The 20,141-nt window shown below is 35.2% G+C and overlaps 1 protein-coding gene across 2 annotated transcripts in view; it reads right to left on the bottom strand.

Annotated features, from left to right (window-relative positions):
• Positions 1-834: 834 nt before the first annotated feature.
• ERCC6L2 (ERCC excision repair 6 like 2) overlaps positions 835-20,141 on the bottom strand; it is a 30,656-nt gene continuing 11,349 nt past the window's right edge. The window contains exons 6-14 of one of the 2 annotated variants that reach the window (XM_057384532.1): positions 19,351-19,558; positions 17,796-17,936; positions 16,181-16,294; positions 14,654-14,773; positions 11,579-11,650; positions 10,282-10,427; positions 5,207-5,302; positions 3,802-3,901; positions 835-993 (exon numbers count right to left, since the gene is read on the bottom strand). In XM_057384532.1, coding sequence (XP_057240515.1) covers positions 835-993; positions 3,802-3,901; positions 5,207-5,302; positions 10,282-10,427; positions 11,579-11,650; positions 14,654-14,773; positions 16,181-16,294; positions 17,796-17,936; positions 19,351-19,558 — 1,156 coding nt within the window. The other variant, XM_057384541.1, reaches the window with a different exon arrangement.

The raw sequence follows: 20,141 nt of genomic DNA, 5'->3' as shown, positions 1-20,141 counted from the left end.
GATTTTATTACATACAAAGGCAAGCATAGGAAAAGAAAAGCTTCTTTTTTTCTATGAAAGTGTAATCACTGGAAGTACAATCCAAGGTCTAGACTAAATTCCTAGCAGAGGAAAAATAATAAAATAAAGGGAAGGATGGAAAGAAAAAGGAACATGGAATAAAGCTGCAGCAAATTTGAAAATGCAAGCTGGCTGCAGCAAACATGCTGTGCTGCATACAAAATGTATGACACTGCATATACTTAAAGTCAGTTTACACTATACACTACAGAATTACAGTCTTTTTAGACTTTCTTGTTTAAAGACAACAATCTTTTCAGAKTAATTAATAAATTAATACTAAAACACGAAGTCTCAGTGATTTACTTCCACCCTATAACATTTCAAGATATAGCATTGTAAAATACATTTATTTATCGAACAGTTATTGACATTGTAAAAGGTACTATAAAGAGGTTATTGTGATCACAAAAGTATTTTTATGATCAGAATTCTAGCTTAAAAGATCGGTCTGAGTTATTGATGAATAAAAGGTAACTGTGCACAAAGCTGCATGAAAGTATCAAAAAAAGTAGTTTTTATTTAAAAAWATATATATATTATGAAATTTATAAAAATAATAATCCAAGCTTTTTCCATTCTTGGATTTAAAGAAATCTATCTGCGTCTGCATCAGAATGAGAAATTAACATGCCTAGYTCACTCAAGGCATTGCACAGACAACTACTGATTAAGTTTCACCATTCTGTTTAATAGTGTTCATTTGAAACGATGACCAAAACGTCTCATGGGTAAGGGAAAAATGTAAAACTAATAACCAAAAGGGTAACCAATTCACACCTCCAGGATGTCTTTGGTAAGACAGGACCCATGAGTTCTAAGTTTGAAAAGGTTATGAATCCCAAAAAGCTCTCCTTGATGTTCCTTTGATCCTTGCACTGCCTCGAAATACCGCCTGGCATTTTCAGTTCCAATCACTGCACAGTGAAGTTGCTAAAACAGAACAACACAAGACATGTCAGAAGTGTTTGCTACAACAACACGTCAGAATTTCCTGGCATCCACATTATATACACAGCTTTAGCTGGAACAAGAACAAATTCCTAAGATAGGCTATTTTGTTTTAATTTCCCTGGCAGATGTTGGTATAATAGATTGCAGTATAATAACCTGCTTGGTTTGACAATTACAAAAAAAAAAGAATATTTGAAGTCTTTTACTGAATTGTTGCATATTATCAGACACCTACTATATACCTTACTGGCACTCCTCTACATCCTGACAGCTCAGCTTCCTCTATACTAAGTTATTAGTATCTTTTTCACTGTCCTTTGCACTGTCCTTTACTTGCTAAGGGAAAGCAAGCCAAGTACAGCCAAAAAAACCCCAACCCTCAGACTTATAATCACTCTGTTTATTGCTGCTTATTCAACTCAAAGAACATGAGTCAATTWAAAAAAAAARRAAAAAARGRAAAARRAAARRAAAAAAAAAGCACAAAATTTATATGTGCTTTCAAGATTTATATATGCTTTTTGGGAATCCAAACAGACAATATCCAGGTCGTCTTCTTCTTCTACAAATCACCAACTCCAAAGATCTCTCGGAAGCCGGCTCCCCTCCTTCAGAATTTTAGTTCGTTGTAATCYGCTATTGCTCATTTTGTTAGCCTTTCTGAAACTTCTCTTACTGATACTTGCTGTTGAAAGGAATTCTCAAAAGTACTTCGCACAATTTGGAGCAGGATCCTCTCTAAGCTTTTCCACGAATGTGCATGTAAAGAATACATTAAGGGGGCTTTTTTGCAATGAACACTTCTTTAAACCTTACTAATGTCCACAGAGCAGTACAATTTGTGCTCCTGACATGATAAAAACCCAAATTATTAGCTTTTATGTTTTTATGCCACTGTCCATCAAATTTAATTTTAGGACTTATCACACATTATATTTAAGTTGCCTTTCTAGTATGTTATTTCAACTACTAAAATGTCTTAATTCTGAGCTTCTAATACAGAATCTCTGCCAATTTCCAATTRGCTGTTTGGCCCATCACCTACTTCTTTTAATTTTTCCCTATGTTTCCTTTTTTTTATTTGGATCATTTTGTCAAAATTAAACACCATTCTAATGGCTTTTTGGCTTTTACAAAACAGACTTTAAGTGAGATAAAAGTCACTGTTACCCTTCTGAAAGTGGCATTTTAAAGCAAACCATACACGTTCCTTAACAATAGCTGAAGATTTATCTTCCTGAGGATAAATTCCTTTTTATGTCTATCTGCTCTGTGAAATCAGACAATCTTAGGACGTTATTTTTATTTGTCAGGAGAAATAACGACAATCTCTTTATTGCTGCATTTCCCACTCATTCAGCCTTCAACCCCCTCCTTGTAAATAACCCAGCTACAAGTGCTTTTCACTGAAGACTCGTTAACAACTTTTTATTTTTATGGACAAAATTTCAAATTATTAGGTTAATTCCTCAAGTCTGACGAAGTTTTTTTCAATATCTAGTATCATTCTCCCACTTTTGTCTTTTCAATGCAACGCATTCTTCATGACAACCTGTATCCCAACAGTTTTCTTCCTTTCTCCAAGTTCACATGCCTATAACATCAGACCTTGAAAATCAATCATCTCATTTCTGAACTTGCAACTTTGTTGAGAAAAACATGTTCATATTTATTCCAGGTTCCTATTATTCYGTAACCTGCTCTTTGCTGATAATGTTTGAGTTTACTTATTTTTTTGTTTTAATTCTGATCACATCAGGAAACAGTTCCTGGATTATGCATTCCTCAAACCACACACTTTTCCTGATTTTAGGTACTTAAACCTGTCATGGTTTATTCCCCAATTTAGTGTTCCCACTGAAACATTACAAACCATAAATCACTTGTCCACTCCTTCTACCCCATTCCCCTGCAGCAAGCTGAAGAGGAGAATTAGAGGCTCAAAAGTAAAGATCCAGGGTTGAGAGAAGAAAAATTTACCAGAAACAGCAGTGAACTAATAAAAAAACAACAGCAACAATACGAATAACAGAGTGTACAAGAGAGGTGAACGAATCTCACACACCTGCTCACCATTTGGAAAGCCCCCACAATACCCAACATCTCCCTTCAGCTTGTTACACGACCCACAGGAGGCAACTACCCCCATTCTGGGAGAATTATGGGAGATGGTATAGAAGAGCTTTCAGGCTCTAGCCATGCCCTTTTCTGGCTACTGCAAAAATTAATCCTGTCCTGGCCAGAACCAAGACAGAGCCTATCAACGAAAGTCAAAAAATCTAGAGTGCAAGTGAGCCAGGCTGAGTGTTCCAGTGAGCAGCATCATTCTCATCTTCAAAATAGCACCAATGACATTTCCCTCTCCTTTTATAAGCAAGTTTCCGGAACCAGGAAAGTCACAAATGCCTCTTGCTTTTCTCGTACAGCACCAGCAAGATTTCTGCTTTACTTTCTCCAGATTTTCATGAGAAAAAGCTGCCTCAATCAGACTGCTGCAGATACTAACTACAACTATCACAGCTGTACTTCACAATTCTTAAAATATAAACAGTTCTCCATATAAACTGAACAAAATTTATACTGCATAATTAAACTGCCAATAGTTACAGAAAAACTTGAATTCAAATATAATTCTGTTCCATTCTTTGACAATTGCTAAGATGCATCTTTGCTTAGAAAGTCAAGATAACAGCATATATCATAAACTTAAGGTAAATTACTATTTTACCATAGGTTAGATTAGCTTTCAGTCCCTGAAACTGCTAGGAAACTATTCGTGAACTTTACCTGTTTATAAACTTGTCGCAAGTACATCATCTCTTCCACAGTTCCCAAGGATATCAATCTAAACACTTTAACAGCTCTGTATTGGCCAATTCTATAAGCTCTGCAAGGACAGTGGTACATTAGAGCTCTTACAGGTAGTAAAAAACWATTAACAAAATAATGAAAATATAAAAGCATTCTAATAAAACAGGACAATTCTAGATCATGCATATGTTGATTGGGTTGTTTTCCTTTTCCAAACTTTCCTCAGTAACTCATTTCCTTTTCCTTTACCCTTAGTATTCCATGTTTCTCCCCAGGCTTACCCAGTTTAAAGAGCTTTCTCCTCATTTTCTATCACAAGAACTGCCTTTCATCTCTTCAGGAAACAAATCTTCCACTCTGTTTATCTCAGGTTTCCGTCTTTTTTCTCTGTATCTCCACCTACTTTTGCTCCAAGTATTCTTCAATTTATATAGGAATTATATAGGAATAAACTGATGGATTACTTATGTTCTTTCTTAACTTTATAAATCACTTTACAAGACACAATATCAAAAAAAACAGCTAATGAACTGGCAGTATTTGATTCAAATGGTAAATTCTGAGACTTCTAACAGACTATATTCCACAAAATTCACGAGAGACTACAACAATTCACAGTAATATGATCTTACAAAAATGCTTTAAAGGCATTCCCAACATGTTTCTGTCACATATATTTCTCTAGAACAGGTCCACATAAACCGAGAAATCAGAATGACCCTTAAAATGGAATTGGCATAGCATGAGATAACAGAAACCAGTTTATTTCTGCTCATGAAAATATAAATCTGTTGAATTTTGAAGGCTTTCAATATTCTAAGAATAACTTTGAGTAACATGAGTAAGTTACTCAAAGGCTTGTCCTGGATTCCTAGGGAAACATCCTATACTCAAAAAGACTTGAGGGAAAAATCTGTATTACTGGAAATACTGCAATACCATAATATCAGAGAGAGAAGTGATTGCTACAAAGACATAAATCTTCACAACGGTGAAGCAGAAGAGAACATAAAGAATGCTTTCCTTTTAGGGTTCTGGAACTCAAAACATCATTTGAACTAGGGTCAACTACAATGTACCCTGTTGTGAAAAACACAAGGAAAACAACATGTATTCTAGAGATCACATGGGGAGTTTTTTGTTGAGTTTTTCTTTTGGCCCACTGCCACAAAAAAGAAATAAAGGAAAATAAGTTGTAAAATTTAGGGTTAAAAATAATCACATCAAAACTAAAAATTAATTTAGCTGGACTTTTTCTATTCATGCCTTGTGGATGAGTCAGACAAAATTCTTACTTGAGGGAAGTTTTAGTTGGACAATCAGGTTAAAGAGTGAAAGGAAGAGCACAAAATGGATCAAGTTCTGTATTTTGAGAGTGTACCTGTCAATCGCTTGAAGATCATTTGCTGGATTCCATGTAGGATCAAACAGTATAACAACATTGGCACCAACAAAATTAAGACCCAGTCCACCAGCCCTAAAAACATAAAAATGAAAAACAGAGCTATATGATAGCATGAAAAACTAGATTGTTCTGTATTAGATCCATATCAGCATATGCTTCCCCAACATAAAAAAAGAACATATTAAAGATACTGAAAACAATGCAGTACAGCTTTGTGTAACTGTTGTACTAATAATCATCAAGTAGTCAAATAACMACTGCTATAAAATGCAGTCTTCTCATGTACATATCACAATTGGTACAGACTGTATGAATAGTTGAGTCATAACCAACTGCTATCAACTTATTTAGCAAAAATCCCAATTGCTACTTCGTTATCATTAAGTCCCACACAGGCCAACTTCCCCTAATACCCCAAATACCATACTGAAATTCACTTTTATGCCAGTTAACATTATGGAAGCAGGAAAATTGCAGGTGAAATTTTACTTCCTCTAATACCAGTATACAGCTTTTGACAATAATTCTATGCAGCTTCCACTAAAACGGTCACAATCTCAGTTAAGTCATATCTGTAYGCACTAAAAACTACCGCAAGTGTATTTCTGAAGTAAGTTATTCAACTCTTAAAAACACAGTTGGCCACACAGATGCATACGAGCAACATCTGCATAGTCATTAAAAGGAAAAAAGTCAGAAAACTGTCTGTTTTGGGGGTTAGAAGTCACAAGGGTACCAGTTACGCCATCTTAAAACATTCAACAGCTTCAACAGTAGAGTGCTTTCAGGTAAAACCTGCAATCCAGAAAAGAATTTGAGCATACGCCTAATCTGAGGCAGCTCATTGCTGAACCCTACAAAACTGCTCAGTAACTTCGACTTTGGAATGTGCAGAGCTGAATGATTTGATAGGAACAAAAGTGAGGAAAATACAGCTGCAAAACAAGAAAATATTGAAAATTCTTTTTGACTGGCTCAAGCAACTATTGCACAAAAGAGATAAGTACCTATACAAAGTTAAATACTATTACAACACATGCTAAATACTATTATTAAGTAAACCATTAAAACAACTCTTCACATTGATATGGGCATCACTAATTTCAAGTGTGTTATTTTCATAAAAGAGGTACTGCAAAATTGAAAAAGTCAAWCCTATTTAATTAAGTAAGCACCTGGTATAACGATTACTTTAAATTTTACTAGTTTGAAGCAGACAAGAAAGGTAAAGTTCTCAGGAATAAGAATGAATGGAGACAGAAACCAAAAACTTATGGAGCCCCACTACGTCTTGGTTTTCACGACTCCATGTCAATGTAAATGCATTTGTGGCCTTTTCCTTCCGGGTATGGTGTAGTTTTGGGTTAGTTAAATCTGGAAATGGAGAGGATATGGAAACCTGCCAGAATTAATGGATGTTTCCAGAGGATGTATGTTCCCRAAGTGTGAAATACTGAATAACAGTATTTGGGTTGGGATCTTTTTTTCAGAATACATTATGGTATTTTTTGAAATTTAATTTGTTTCTTTTTAATGAAAACAGAGTTTAGCCTCTCATCTTTCCAAACCAGCCCTGCAGWTGGACTGAAACACAAGTTAAGATGTAAAACAGACTGTCCATAAAAATTAACAAAACAGATAGTTGGCTTTATAATAATTTTACCTTTCAATATTTTTAGGTATGACTCAAAAATTTAGGTAGTCCAAAAGAGGAAAGAATGGCTCCTGTACCCTCTGTGGACAGAAGATATGCAGTAGTTTATGCACTGCATATGTCCTCCATTTTACCTATCATTTTAATTAGCTGTTAGTTATTACCACAATTTGGTCCTTGCAAATTACTAAAATACTGCTCAAAATAAGAGTTTTGTTAAAAAGAACAGTTTCAAAAGATCGTCTTATTTAAAACTGCACAATCTAATACCTCAATGTTCAGAAGGTACAGAACAATACTGCACTAGGAAAGATTCTATGAAAGTCCTGACTATGTAATTCTGTTTGCCAAGCTAGGTTTTTTTATAGTTTCTAAGTTCTCTGTTTTAGTGAGATTTTGCAGCTGAAAGTCCTTTAAATGTATTCACATGTGTTTGAAACACTGCCATGAAAAATTGAAGCTAAATGAAGCCCCATAAATGTAAAAAGTAATGAACAGAAGTTCCATAATGGACAGTAACAGAGAATGCTGCAGGTAGAATGGAAGTGAGTATGCATCCTTTAATGTCTCTAGACATTTCTCTTTACCAAAAAAGAAAACTGAGATGTAAAAATAAATTTTTATTAACAATTAAAATTGTCATGGAATTATTCGAGAGAAAGACTAGCATATAAAAATCAAGTAACAGTGATTTAAAGGCAGGAATACTTGCTGCTCTTATTTATTCTAAAATACCAGGATGCAACAGAATTGTATTGACTTTTGTACTGCATGTACAGTTTCCCTTCTTCAGGCTAAGCAACATCATTGGAATTGCAAGCTCTGACATTCTCCTCTTAAGTTACAACAACTCCAGCAATTTATTTCAATGTTTCTAAGCATGCCTAAAAATCCTTTTCTCTTCTTATAAATAATCACATGTTTTCCCAGCAACACCAGTGCAGGATTGAAGTACTATTAAAGAGATGTTATTTCATGAGATTTAGAAGTTCCAACAGGTGTGTACCTATTCTTTCCCAGTGCTCAAGCTCAAATTCATGACCTATACCAAATGATTTCATGGAGTTTACAAGCTCTGAAGAAATCCATTATATTTTCTCTCAACAGCTATAAAACATATTTATCTAGAAAGCTGTATTAGCCACAGCTACCAATAAAAGCATTAGGAACAATCATATGACTATGATTGGTACCAATATTAACTGGAAGACTTGAGGTTAAATATACAGATAGACAAACTTTTATCCTTTATTTTTTTATTTTCTTTTTTAAGGCCCCATTTCCCAAAAAACATCACCAATCAAGTAAARCCAGGATTTTCGAAGCTTTGTGGGTTATATGATTTCAGGTAGAAACAGCATTTTGAAAAAAACGGAATATAAAACAGGAACATTGCAAATTTAACAGTGAAGTCATCACCACTGCTGCACTGTAATTCTCTGATTGGTGCTTTATGTTTTATAAGTTGCACATTAACTGTGCCAGTGAACATAATGGCAGTCTCAACATTGCTATGCAGGGAATTCATCCTTTGCAAAATGCACTTACACATCCAAAAGACCATGCAAGTATTTTCATGAAAATCAATATTTGGCTCTCTAAGCAGTAAGACTTACAAAACATACATAAATGGACTACACAGACATAAATGGACTACAGAACAGTCAGCCATAAGCTTTACAAGAAAGTACAGACAGAAGAGTATGAACCAATTCTGTCAGTGTGCTCTGTATTGAAAAATACAGAATATATTGTAAAGCATATTATTACTATATATGTGCCTGAAATCTGAGTGAAAAGAAAGATGAATCTCTTGTAGAGTGGAACTAGTATAAATCACTTTCTAATTTCCAAAGGCAATGGAAAAGCATTTACAAGTGTAAAGCTGCTTCCATTAAAGTGTATCAAGCAAAGAAACAGATCATTTCCTGCTACCTGTAATAAACTAGACAAACAACTGCACCTTCTATTTTGCTTACGACACACTAGTTACATTGACTGTAACTCCATCATGGTTTGTTCATTTGTTTTGCACAATGAGTAACACTAGAAACAACAGAATCAAGACCGTTTTCTCCAGCACCATCAAYAAGCAGAGAAGGCTCATTAGTCTCTACTCAAACTCTGAGAGGAGCTCAAAACTGAGAGGAGAAAGTCCATCTCTGTTTAGCCGACCTTCATTTTTACTTCTATGTAAATTCATGAAAGACAACTGATAGGGCTATGATTACAGTACTAAACAAGAGTGCAAGAAGCAAGAATCAGCCCTTCCTAATGCTTACAGATTCAGTATTTCCCCTCCATCTTCAGAGACAAGGGATATGAACTCATGAAGTTCTTAGAGAAGCTGATGGCCACAGATTCCACAGTTGAATCTGGTATGCATGTAATCTCTTCACAATCATACATATAAGCACCAGAGTATTTGAAGACTGCTCTGACATCCACTTGTAGTAGCTTTTAAGATGATGTCTGACTCCTAATTAAAYAGAAGCGGATCCTCCTAACTCCAACACACACACTTTCAGTARAGAAGAACTAAATTGACTGTATCATCAACAGTATTTCATCAAGTTTCATGAGTTTTCTCCGCTGGGCAGGAGGCAAAAGGAGCAAAGCTTCTCTTTGCTCCCCCTTCTGCCCTTGCCCAGTAAAAAAACCTCATCCAAGATGAAGCATGGAAGCAACCTAATTAAAACAAATAAATAGTCATTGTACTAACTGTAATTTTAGTTGATAATATAAATCTATTTCAAAATAATTCACTATCCATCATAAATTGATAAGCAAATCAACAGGTAAATACATTTTTAACAGACAACCAAGGATCTTGTCAAAATATTTTAAACAGACATGCTAGCTAATCAATGTAATTAATGATTTATAATACATTATAAATATATAATGTAATGTAATATAATCTATAATAAGAAGTAACAATATTATAGTAATACAATAAATAAATAAACAAAAAGATAATTTTTCAGTTCCATATGGCATTTCAAGTTCACTTGCTAGTTCTGTTAGTATAATACCATAAATTGAGTCTCCCTACAATAGAATTAAAAGCCTTATGTGGATAATGACATAATAATAATGTTTTAATAATAGTGTTTAAAACCRTGCCCTCAATCCTACAACAAATGGAAATTTAAAACTAGGAACCAGAGGACCCACTTCTTTCAGATCATAGAAATCCTCATGAAGCGAAGGAGAAGGGGAAGGAGAAAGTGTCCATGTATTTTAAGAAGCTTCAGACCAAAGTAGTAAGTCTATACTTACTCTAATTTTCTCAAAAAGTAACCCCTCACAAGCTCAGAGAGAAAAATGCAGAGTAACCCATTTACTGAACACTAAACAGACCTATTGAAACAAACTACAAGTTGAATTTTCTTACATTGTAGATACAAGACAAATGTTAATTTCTTGAATGCTGTTGAACTCTCTCACAATTCTGATCCTATCTTCTGATTTTGTATTTCCATCAAGTCTTCGGTAATCTAGCCCAGATGCCATACAGTACTGTTCCAGCACATCTAGCAACTGAGTGGAAAAATGAAGAAAAAAAGAAAAGAAAGTATTTAAAAGATAATACTGTGTTTTTAGCTAAACATGATCRTAGGGGCCATGCTTATCAAATATATTTTTAGTATATCACACATTGCAAATGCGAGTAAATCTTTGCCATTTTGGTATCAACATTCATGGTTTTCTTTAGYCATGATTCTACAGCACTCAAGGTGATTAATACTGGTCTGCTGTGGTCTCACTCCATCCTCTAGCCGTAGCTGTGTGTCACCTSTGTCACTCACTTCATCCAACACATAAGCAGGCAGTCCACTTAAACAGCTTCCTCCCATCTTAGCTTGAAATACAATAAATGAGCACTGGAGCCAGCACAGAGTRCAGAGTCAGACTTCAGGGACATGAAATGAAAGAGACTGCAGTAACCAGCAGTTAGTCTAGTCCAGACAGCATAAAACACCGCCTCAGACACATGAGTACTTTACTACTGCATTTAAACAATAAACTTGTAYTCTTTCTTAAAGCAAAAATAATTAGATATTTAAGACTCTGACCTACCATTCAAATTAATATTTTTTAAAATACTTTTTAATGCTATCATTACAAATACTTAAATAAAAAGCCCCAATACCAYTGAGTGCACTATTTCAGGAAATACATTATTCCCTAACAAGACAATCAAGGAGCATGTTCCTTAAAAGTAAAATGTAAATAGACCTCTTGCTCCAACTAGACAGTTTCAAATTCAAATCAACTGGTGCAGCAAGTCTCAGGATTGAAGTTTCATTGCTGCTGATGATCAAAAGTCAGCAGAATGAGGAAAGTTAACAACTTTCAGTGCTAACACAAAGGTTTTATGATATCACACTCATACTGCGATGTGACAGTGCTCTAACTCAAGACATACCAGCTGAACTCAGCCATGTGCATCTGAAGTAACAGAGCTATTTTAAAAAGCCACAGGAAAGGCAGAGGARTGTTACACTTGCTTTGCCAACACCATTTTTATCATGAGATAACGTTTCAATATGCCTGTGAAGTACAGCACATTACCCTCATAATTACTTCCCACAGTAATAAGGCAATGGGGTTGACCAGGTGTCACTTCAGTGATTCATGCTTCAGAACTCACTGCTGAAGTTAACTGATAAAAATCACATGAAGCTCACCTTTGTGGAAAAGGAGAAAAGAAGAACTTTATCTTTATTTTTTCGGAAGTGATTTAAAAGCTGCTGAAGGACCTGCAAAWGAACCACAGCAGAAAAATTAAGAAATTTTTAACTACAGGTCATTTCACACACATTTACTCATGTTTTCAATCTCTACACAGACTACACTATACTTAATTATTTGCAAAGCCTAACGGAGGCATAATAAAATCATTACTAACATAATAATGTGCARAAGGTAATGGAGATGCTGGACCTTTGCATTTTTCAGTGATGTACACGGAAATCTTACTGTGAAAAGGTCATCAGACCAATAAGAGGTAAATTCAGAAGCTACTTGCATCCATGCACAGACTGMAAAAAAAAGCTACTTATGCCATGCACTAGCTCAGATTCTGAGTTTTTGCATTTAAAAAATGCACACATTTATCCTGAAAACTCCAAGGTCTGTTTAAACTTTCTGTCCTGTGTCTGAGTTCGAGCTTCTTGGAACTTGTCTTCTTAAAATAATCAGTGAGATGTATGCCCCTCCCCACTCCCACTCTCATCTGTTGCTCTGTTTACAGTAGGATCCAGCTTCCCAGACTCTGCAGAGACCTTGAAATGCCAATAATCCGCCCACACACCACGTTCTTCTGGTGGGGAAGCAAATAATCCAGAGCCTTGTGTACAATAGTGATACTGTTATTTTCAAAGGAAGCATGTCCACATCTGGCAATGGCAGCTCCAAAGAACTGTGCAGAAGCCATACACAATGGGAAAAGAAGAATTTTCTGTACCACGACTATAGTTTTTTCCCACTAGACAATAAATATTTCTGAAATTGTATTTATTCACTGATAAATACATGAGCAGTTAATTAAGAGTTATTTCACTAAAAGCCTAACAAATCTTTGACAATCCAATAARGATGACTGTTTATATAAATGTTACAATTCTGGACAAATCTAGAAAATAAAATAGTAATTATACACCACTTATGAGCTCCTTAGTAAATGTTAGCCAGCCTGTCACAAGTGAAAACAAGGAACGAATGACAGATTTTTTGCCTTGTTTCATGTACATGAACATATAAACTAGGATTTCTTTTAMTGGGGGAAAAGAAATCCAAAACAGTCAATTTAACAAGAGCTATATTACCTACATTTGCATTTTATTAAGCCACATTAAGAAAAGAAACATAAATTACATTCTTTTAAACTAGAAGGAATTGGCTTCTGTGTTATTGTTGTTATTATTAAAGTAGAGGTCAAATACTGAAATTTCCTATAGGAGAATATAAAAATAAATCCACACAACTTGCTTAAATAAAATGGATACATTTCATCCCCATTGGGAATTTAGGTATTCCGGAGGAAGAAATAACTGTAACGGGGAAAAGTAATGAATGTTTTTGCACCAAAGAGAGGCAAATTCTATGCATGCATGTCAGAATATTATCCTGTATGTTGTCATCCAAAACAGAAATATTTGATCATACTCAAGCAAAAGTAACACGTTCTYTGCAAAAGTTCACATGAACTTAAACACATCTCCCCATTGCTACACATTGTAAGCTGTCTGTATGTGATGAAATTTTACCTCTCATTTTTGAGAATTTTTTGCTATGCATGTATTCAAATTAGCTACAGCATTTTTAAGCCTTCAAAGCCAGGCTTGCCTGGGTTTGTTTAATGGTTGAGATTTCTTGTAAAGTGCTCCAACGGACTTCCATTTTCCTAATATGCCAGGCAAAAATTAAAGCAATACAACTGTTATTCCTAAGMGATTTGCATTAAGAACAGTATTCCAAAACCCCACAAATGGATGTCTGTGGAAATATATGAGTAAAGTTAAGAAAAACAGAATTATTTCAACTGCCCCAACATACCCTTTACAGTTAGAAAGCTTATAGAGTCTCTCTGAAACATAATTTTAACAAAACTGTAGAAATAACCAAACAAGGTTGCCTGAATGAGAATTACTGCAGGCTTGTTAAGCAACACTTACTCATCCTCTTTTCCAAGCAGTYCCCAAGAATTCTCTGTGGACAATTTGCAATCACTGTGTTTCAAAGACAATGAACCCTTTGCYCTTATACTTTGCAGGTTCTCACTATCTTACATCATGACAGAAAAACAGTGATCTCCAAACAAAGCAGGACAGTCCTTTCATTAGGTTGTCATATTTTCGACTATTTCTACTTAAAAATTAAAGCATGAAATTCACCTTGTAATARAAAGTGTAAGAGGAGTCTGAAAACTGTATCTTCTGCAGTCGGACTGAAAAGAATGGGATAATTTCACAAAAAATCTAAAGCTCAGTAGACCACATCACCTACACTATAGGCCATCATTAAACATGTTTTGTTTCTCTTGCAACCAGAGAAAGACATTTTCTGGGTGAGAAGTTTTATAGAGCGATATTAGACACATTTTTTTTGGTCATCTTTAGCATGACTTCTATTATTTTCATTTAATGTYCAAAAGGTTCATGAAGTCAGTAAAGCACTCAGTACATCTCCACCAGTACCATGCTATTCATGACAGTGTAGATTCCACTCTGACATTCACCCCAAGACATTCTTTACAGGCCAGAGTCCCAACCTACATGGCTGCTTCTGACAAACAGTTACCAGTCACCTTTGTAGCCCTTCTCTGAGACTTTTCAGAGTCTAATATCTGTTTTTTGAGAGGAGAGATTGGAAATGCACACAAAATTGAAAGTTAAAACTATTTAAAACTATTAAGCCCATAACAACTTTGTTTTGCTTCCTTTTTTTGGCCAAGTATTTCCATCTGCCACTGGAGTCCACCATTTCACAAAACAGTAGTTCTGCTGATTATAAAGGGTCATTTCCATGCCTACCATTAACCCTGTGAAGTTAAAATCTCAGAATCAGAGATTACTCTTATTCAGTCTTCGCTCAGACATACACTGATTGATGACAGGAGATACCTGTTGTGCTGTGCCCAACCATAAACAGAATGATTAAAAACCCCAGAACTATTAAGTGTACATTTTCTTATATCCATACAATACAGCATCAAATCTGTTATTATTAATATTTCTTTTTCTTCTAACAAATGGGTTTACCTTCATTTTTCCGCTGTATTTTGGATCTGAAATTGTTTCAAAGGCTGCATCTTTGCTTAACTGCACAAAATCTGGAAAACTGGAAAATACCTGGCTGCAAACTCGTTTGATGTGAGCTTCCTGTAAGCAAAGCAGAAAGATTCAATAGATGTTAAAAGTCAGAGCTATGTAAGCCATACAAAGAGTTAAATAGTTGAAACATGGTCTGCGAAGTATCTCAAGCAGAGTTACATGGGTTTTAATTTAGTTCCCTACAAAACTGCTGGACAAAACATATCCCATATGTTTTGCTTTGTTTCATTTAAAAACAAAAGAGATTCTTAATCTGAAACCACCAGATCATATTCAAAATTTATTCTCCTGGCCAGAAATTGTCAGTTTCAAAAAATTCTGTTGCCTCAAGGTTTGCATTACCCAACAGCTGTGCACCAGCATCTTTTGACCCTCTGCCATAACAGGTATGGGAATTACATATTGTTCCACAATGAAAAACTGTACAGGAAATACACTTAATCTGYATGAAAGCCACATAAAGCTCCGCTCCAAATTTAACTATGAACTTAAACACTTTAAGTCCACTTTTCCAGAGAGAAAGAAAAGCCCATATCTCTCACCTAAGAGTAACAGATCTAATGGCCTTCAACACTAAAGATAAGAATTACTACAAAGTATCAGCTTCTTTAGTAGATGTTGGCAAAATTAATAATTATGCATGACACAAAAGACAGTAAATCACAAAACAGTTGTATTCTGGTATTTCAGAGGTATTAAAATAYCAAATGTTATTAMAACAGAAATTACATATGATATACACAGAAAAACCCCACTGAAAAATGTGGGTATATACTGTGTATAAGGTTGTGGACATTAAGAATAACATTTCCAAAAAAGAAAAACTGTTTTAACAAAAATTTGCAAAATTAGCTAGGACATTCTGATTACTCTTCCTTGACAGCTTCTAAAAGAAAGTGCTAACATCTCTAAATTGCCTTCCTCATTCCTGGACCTTAAGGCTCACAAACAAATAATTCTAAATGCTGCCATTTGTGGATCTTGTTACATGCCACAGTAACAAGATAAACTGATGCTGATCTCTCATTAAGCAATTTCTTCTAAAACAYGTTTCTTGCTATTTAAACAAAGTCAGCTTTTAATCTAAAATACAAGAGGAAAAAAAATTTAATTCTCTATTGTTTATTGCACAAAGACATTCCTCTTACAGGCACTTTTCATAAATGCAACAAAAATGGCACTATTAGAAATCACTAAAAATTACTCTTCCTCCTGATCTCTCCAATGTTTCATAAACCTTACTTGCAGATATGCATCAACTAAATTAACATCTTGTTTTGTATAAAGTCTTTAGAAGGTATGCATTCTGTATAACTGAATAGAAAAGCAATTTCCCAAAATATTGTAACTGCAGATAGTTAAGACTTTGAAAAGAGGTCAGTAGCAATTTTTATTCAACGCTTTCATCCCTTTCATTTTCCACAAATCTGTTTTTTAGATACATCTGAAACTAACCTGCAGCTTGCTAGTGTTGTCCGTCTGCAGCAGTCCAGCATGATTTGCAACCTTCTGTAGGATCATTAGATAGCTGAAGCGCAGTGACTTTATCGTTTCACCATGTGCATTTACCTACAAAAAAAACTCCCATTGATGCAAATACTCCTGAAAATAAGTAGTAATCTCAAATAAATGCTATTCTTACCAGGTGTAATGCATTAACAATTCTTGGTAGTATAACTGATCTCCAAAAGATGCATATTGCATTTTTGATAAAAGTGAAGCAAGTTTTGTTTTTCCATCAGCTCTGTGAACCTAATAGATAYATTCTCAATTAAAAAAGCAAAAACCCTACAGCTATGTTCACTGTTTGATAACCATTTCAGACTGYAATTTCWACAKATATCACACTGAGAAAACCAAGAGTTCCTCAATAAAYAATAATATGGTAACTAGACAAAAGTGATTACATCATGCCAGAGCAGTTTGAATGACTTCTTAYCCTACAACTTCTAACTTTACTTTTCTCTCCAGCAAAAACATATAAAGCTTTATAAACATCTCAAATAATTTAATTCAAACTACAGACATTCTACAATGCAACAGCAGGTATCTAATCAGRTATCTTCCTGGTTATGGTTGGCTGGTTTAATTAATATTTGTTTTCCCTTCCCAATCTACTMAATTTCACAGTTAACTTTGGAATAAAACAGTCCATAAAAGCACTTAACTATCCGCAGGCCTGTCTACTGCCCTTTGTGAATCAAGTTCAACAGCATTTCATTTTTTTGACAAAACATCACTTGAAATAAAAGCCTGCAAAGAGGGCTAGCATCCACAATATATTAAAYAGATTGACAGGCAGAATGCTCATAAAGAAATATGCAGAAGACTGAACAAACTACAGCATTTGGAAAAAACCCAACCACTACACAAGAATCAGAACAGGCCAGAAAGAAAAAAAGGGAGAAACAAGCATGAGACATATGCTTCTAAATGTTTTAAAAATACGCTTAATCCGAGCCTACTGAGTGATGCAGGCAAAACAAATACAAAGCTAGACTAAATCAAGCATTAAAGAAGCTCAGAGAAGACTAAAGAAATCTGCAAAGCTGCTGCTCATGGACAAATTTCATCTTGTGCTCTGTGGCTGCTGTTACAGCTCTCTCTGCACTGAAGCAAAGCAAAGTCAACTTTCAGCCACACAGAAAGGCACAGCTAAAACAGCAAAATGCCCAGGCAACCTGCTGAGTTCAGGTGCCATTTGCAGCTTCTGCACAAACCACCTGAGGCACGTGGGAGCAGCACACCTGTCACATATTGAACATCCCAATGCTGTACCCTTGCCAGTATCACTAAATGACAGGGGCATTTATTAACACGAAAGATCCAGAATTTACTTCATAAGAACAAACATCTACTCAGGACATGCAAAGCAGTTTTGCAGTAATCCCAAAGTGCCTAACTCCATCCATCACACTGGTGATACAGCTCGCCCAGTTTCCAGCTGGGATTTCCCAAACAGATGGCCTACCACTAGGCACACAYTTCAATCAGCTCATCATCAGCAGAGAGTCTCTTGAGAAATTGAGAAGCTTATGCCCAGAAAAGCAAAACAATGCCAAGTTCTTACTTTGTAACAACAGTTCTTCCTTTTCCGGCCACTGTTGCAGCTACAGGGCTCTCCTGCTCTTAACACCAAGGTTACATCGTCTGTCTCTAGCACCGCCTGGTACACCGCTTTCTGGAATTCAGTTAGGGAACAAAACACCATCTGCCAAAGAGAAAAACCAAGAAACACTATCATGTGCAGCATGAAATCAAAAGCAAAAAATGTACTGTATCAAAAYGCACAAATCACAGATCACTGAAAATAAAGTAGAAATAAATACCACACTTGCTCAAATAGTTACAGGAAATTATTCCACCACCAAATGAAAAAGAATGTGGATCTTGAGACTGAAAGTGCATGGAACTGTAGCCAAAATATATGCATACTTACTTTATTCCATCCCAAAATTCTACAAAGAATATCAACATCATTCTACAAGAACCTACTGTTACTTTTCTAAAACCTTTCTATATGGCTTTTGTGGAGGAATARGAGGAGGAAGGGAAAGTGAGAGAAATAAAGGCACAATTTTAATTACAGATTTCTCTCTGCTTTGCAAGATGCTTTATTTGCCCTCTCTTTCCCCTTTTTAGGCATTAGCTCTTGTAGGGTACTACCAGAAGCAGGACAAACAGAATAAGCAATGAGAAGGCAAGGATCTACACAGTGCTATGGCCAAAACTCTGATCCCTCTTCTTAGAGACCATGGGTGGCATCTCCATGACATCTTTAGTCTTAAGCAGCAGGAGACAGAAATCCCAAGAACATTTCTTARCCTATGATATCCACATAGTAGCAGCACCATGCTGAGCTGTAATAATACAGCAGTAACTTGAACATATACTCACATTAACAAGATAATGAAAAGAATAAAACCTGCTAGATTCAGAAAAGCAACTGACTGATGCTTGTGTTAATCTTTCCTTCAGAAGACAGCCYAGATGACATTATTATAAATGAAGGATGAAGAATAAATACCAAATTTTGAAAACAAAACCAGCTGCAAACCTATGTATTTGTCTACTTAGTACAAAAGATTCAGCCGAACTCCWAGCTAAATTAATAAAGTATTATCACTTCATATGGTATTTACAACTTTGTCAGATTCACAACATTACAGACCTATGAAAAAATCAGCATTGTCTGAAGTTTTTCTTTCATTTAGAGATCARAAATGAGGGAGTTAAAAGCATACTGTTCCATACAAAGTATCAAGCTACAAATTCGGAAGTTCTACATATAATTTCAAGAAATTTGCATACATTGCTTAGGGCTTGCACAGATAAGGACAAAAAAACACATAAAATAGATCTGTAAATCACTAGTCAGAAGACTAGCTGAGCATTTTCATGCCTGATTAACTCCATTTCAATGTGTAATCATAGTAATTATGTGAACAAAGCACAGTATTGCAAGTGCACTTTTTCCAAGGCTACGGATTCTTTTTAAATTAATAAGATGAAGGGAAAACCATAAACTACTACAAATATGACGAAAGAGAGAGAATACAACAAGAAAACAAAAAAGAAGAGATACGTTCATTAGCACTGTATTTAAAATGTGAAGGCACTCTTACTCTGTCTTCCTTTTTTGGCAACTGATCACTGATAAGCGCCTTGGTACGTCTCAGAAACCAGCCAGACATTTTTCTTGCTAGCTTCACCATGGCCTTACGACCTGTTGCTAGCTCTCTTTTAGTTGCAGTGTGCCTCTGGCCATGCTCCACTGGATCAGAAAATTTCTTCTTGAAATGTACTCTGCTACCTAAAAGTCCTGGTATGGCCCTGTTGAAAAACAAAAGTGGTGGGGGATTGATTCACTGAYGTAAAGCATACTACATATATTTTTTTTTTCTAACAGCAAGAGATTTTAAAGTAGAGAAACTACTAGGAATTGTAAGTACAAATAAAAACATACACTGTTTTCAGACATGCCATTTTTCATTAGTTTTCTGTAATTGTCAAATGCTAAGAGACACCCTCTAGGAAAAGGKTGCAATCTTAAGAAAAACAAGTTTAGCAGATCAACAGAAATTGCAAGTACATAGAACCTCTACACTACAAGGCTGCTAGTATTTAGAAACCTAAACTGGAAGCCAAGCAGTMATGTTTTCAATTTTTACTGTTTTTATTAAATCATAATTATATGCAAATACTACAATTAGCTAAATAAAACCTTGAGAAACCCAATTGTAAAAATAAGTTAGTAATTGTTATCAGCACAACACATTGCAACAATCTATTAATAACATCAGCATAATTTTAATGGACCAGATGCAACACTAAGCTTAAAATAGTCTTTATGTTATTTATGCTCTGTATAGCCTTATATTTAAAGTATGTTCACTTTGTTCCTTCTCTGTTAAGC

Source organism: Malurus melanocephalus, unplaced genomic scaffold, assembly GCF_030028575.1.
Source record: "Malurus melanocephalus ecotype Western Australia unplaced genomic scaffold, MMel_1.1 scaffold_15, whole genome shotgun sequence".
NCBI lineage: Eukaryota > Metazoa > Chordata > Aves > Passeriformes > Maluridae > Malurus > Malurus melanocephalus.
This window is presented reverse-complemented; position numbering and strand designations above follow the sequence as displayed.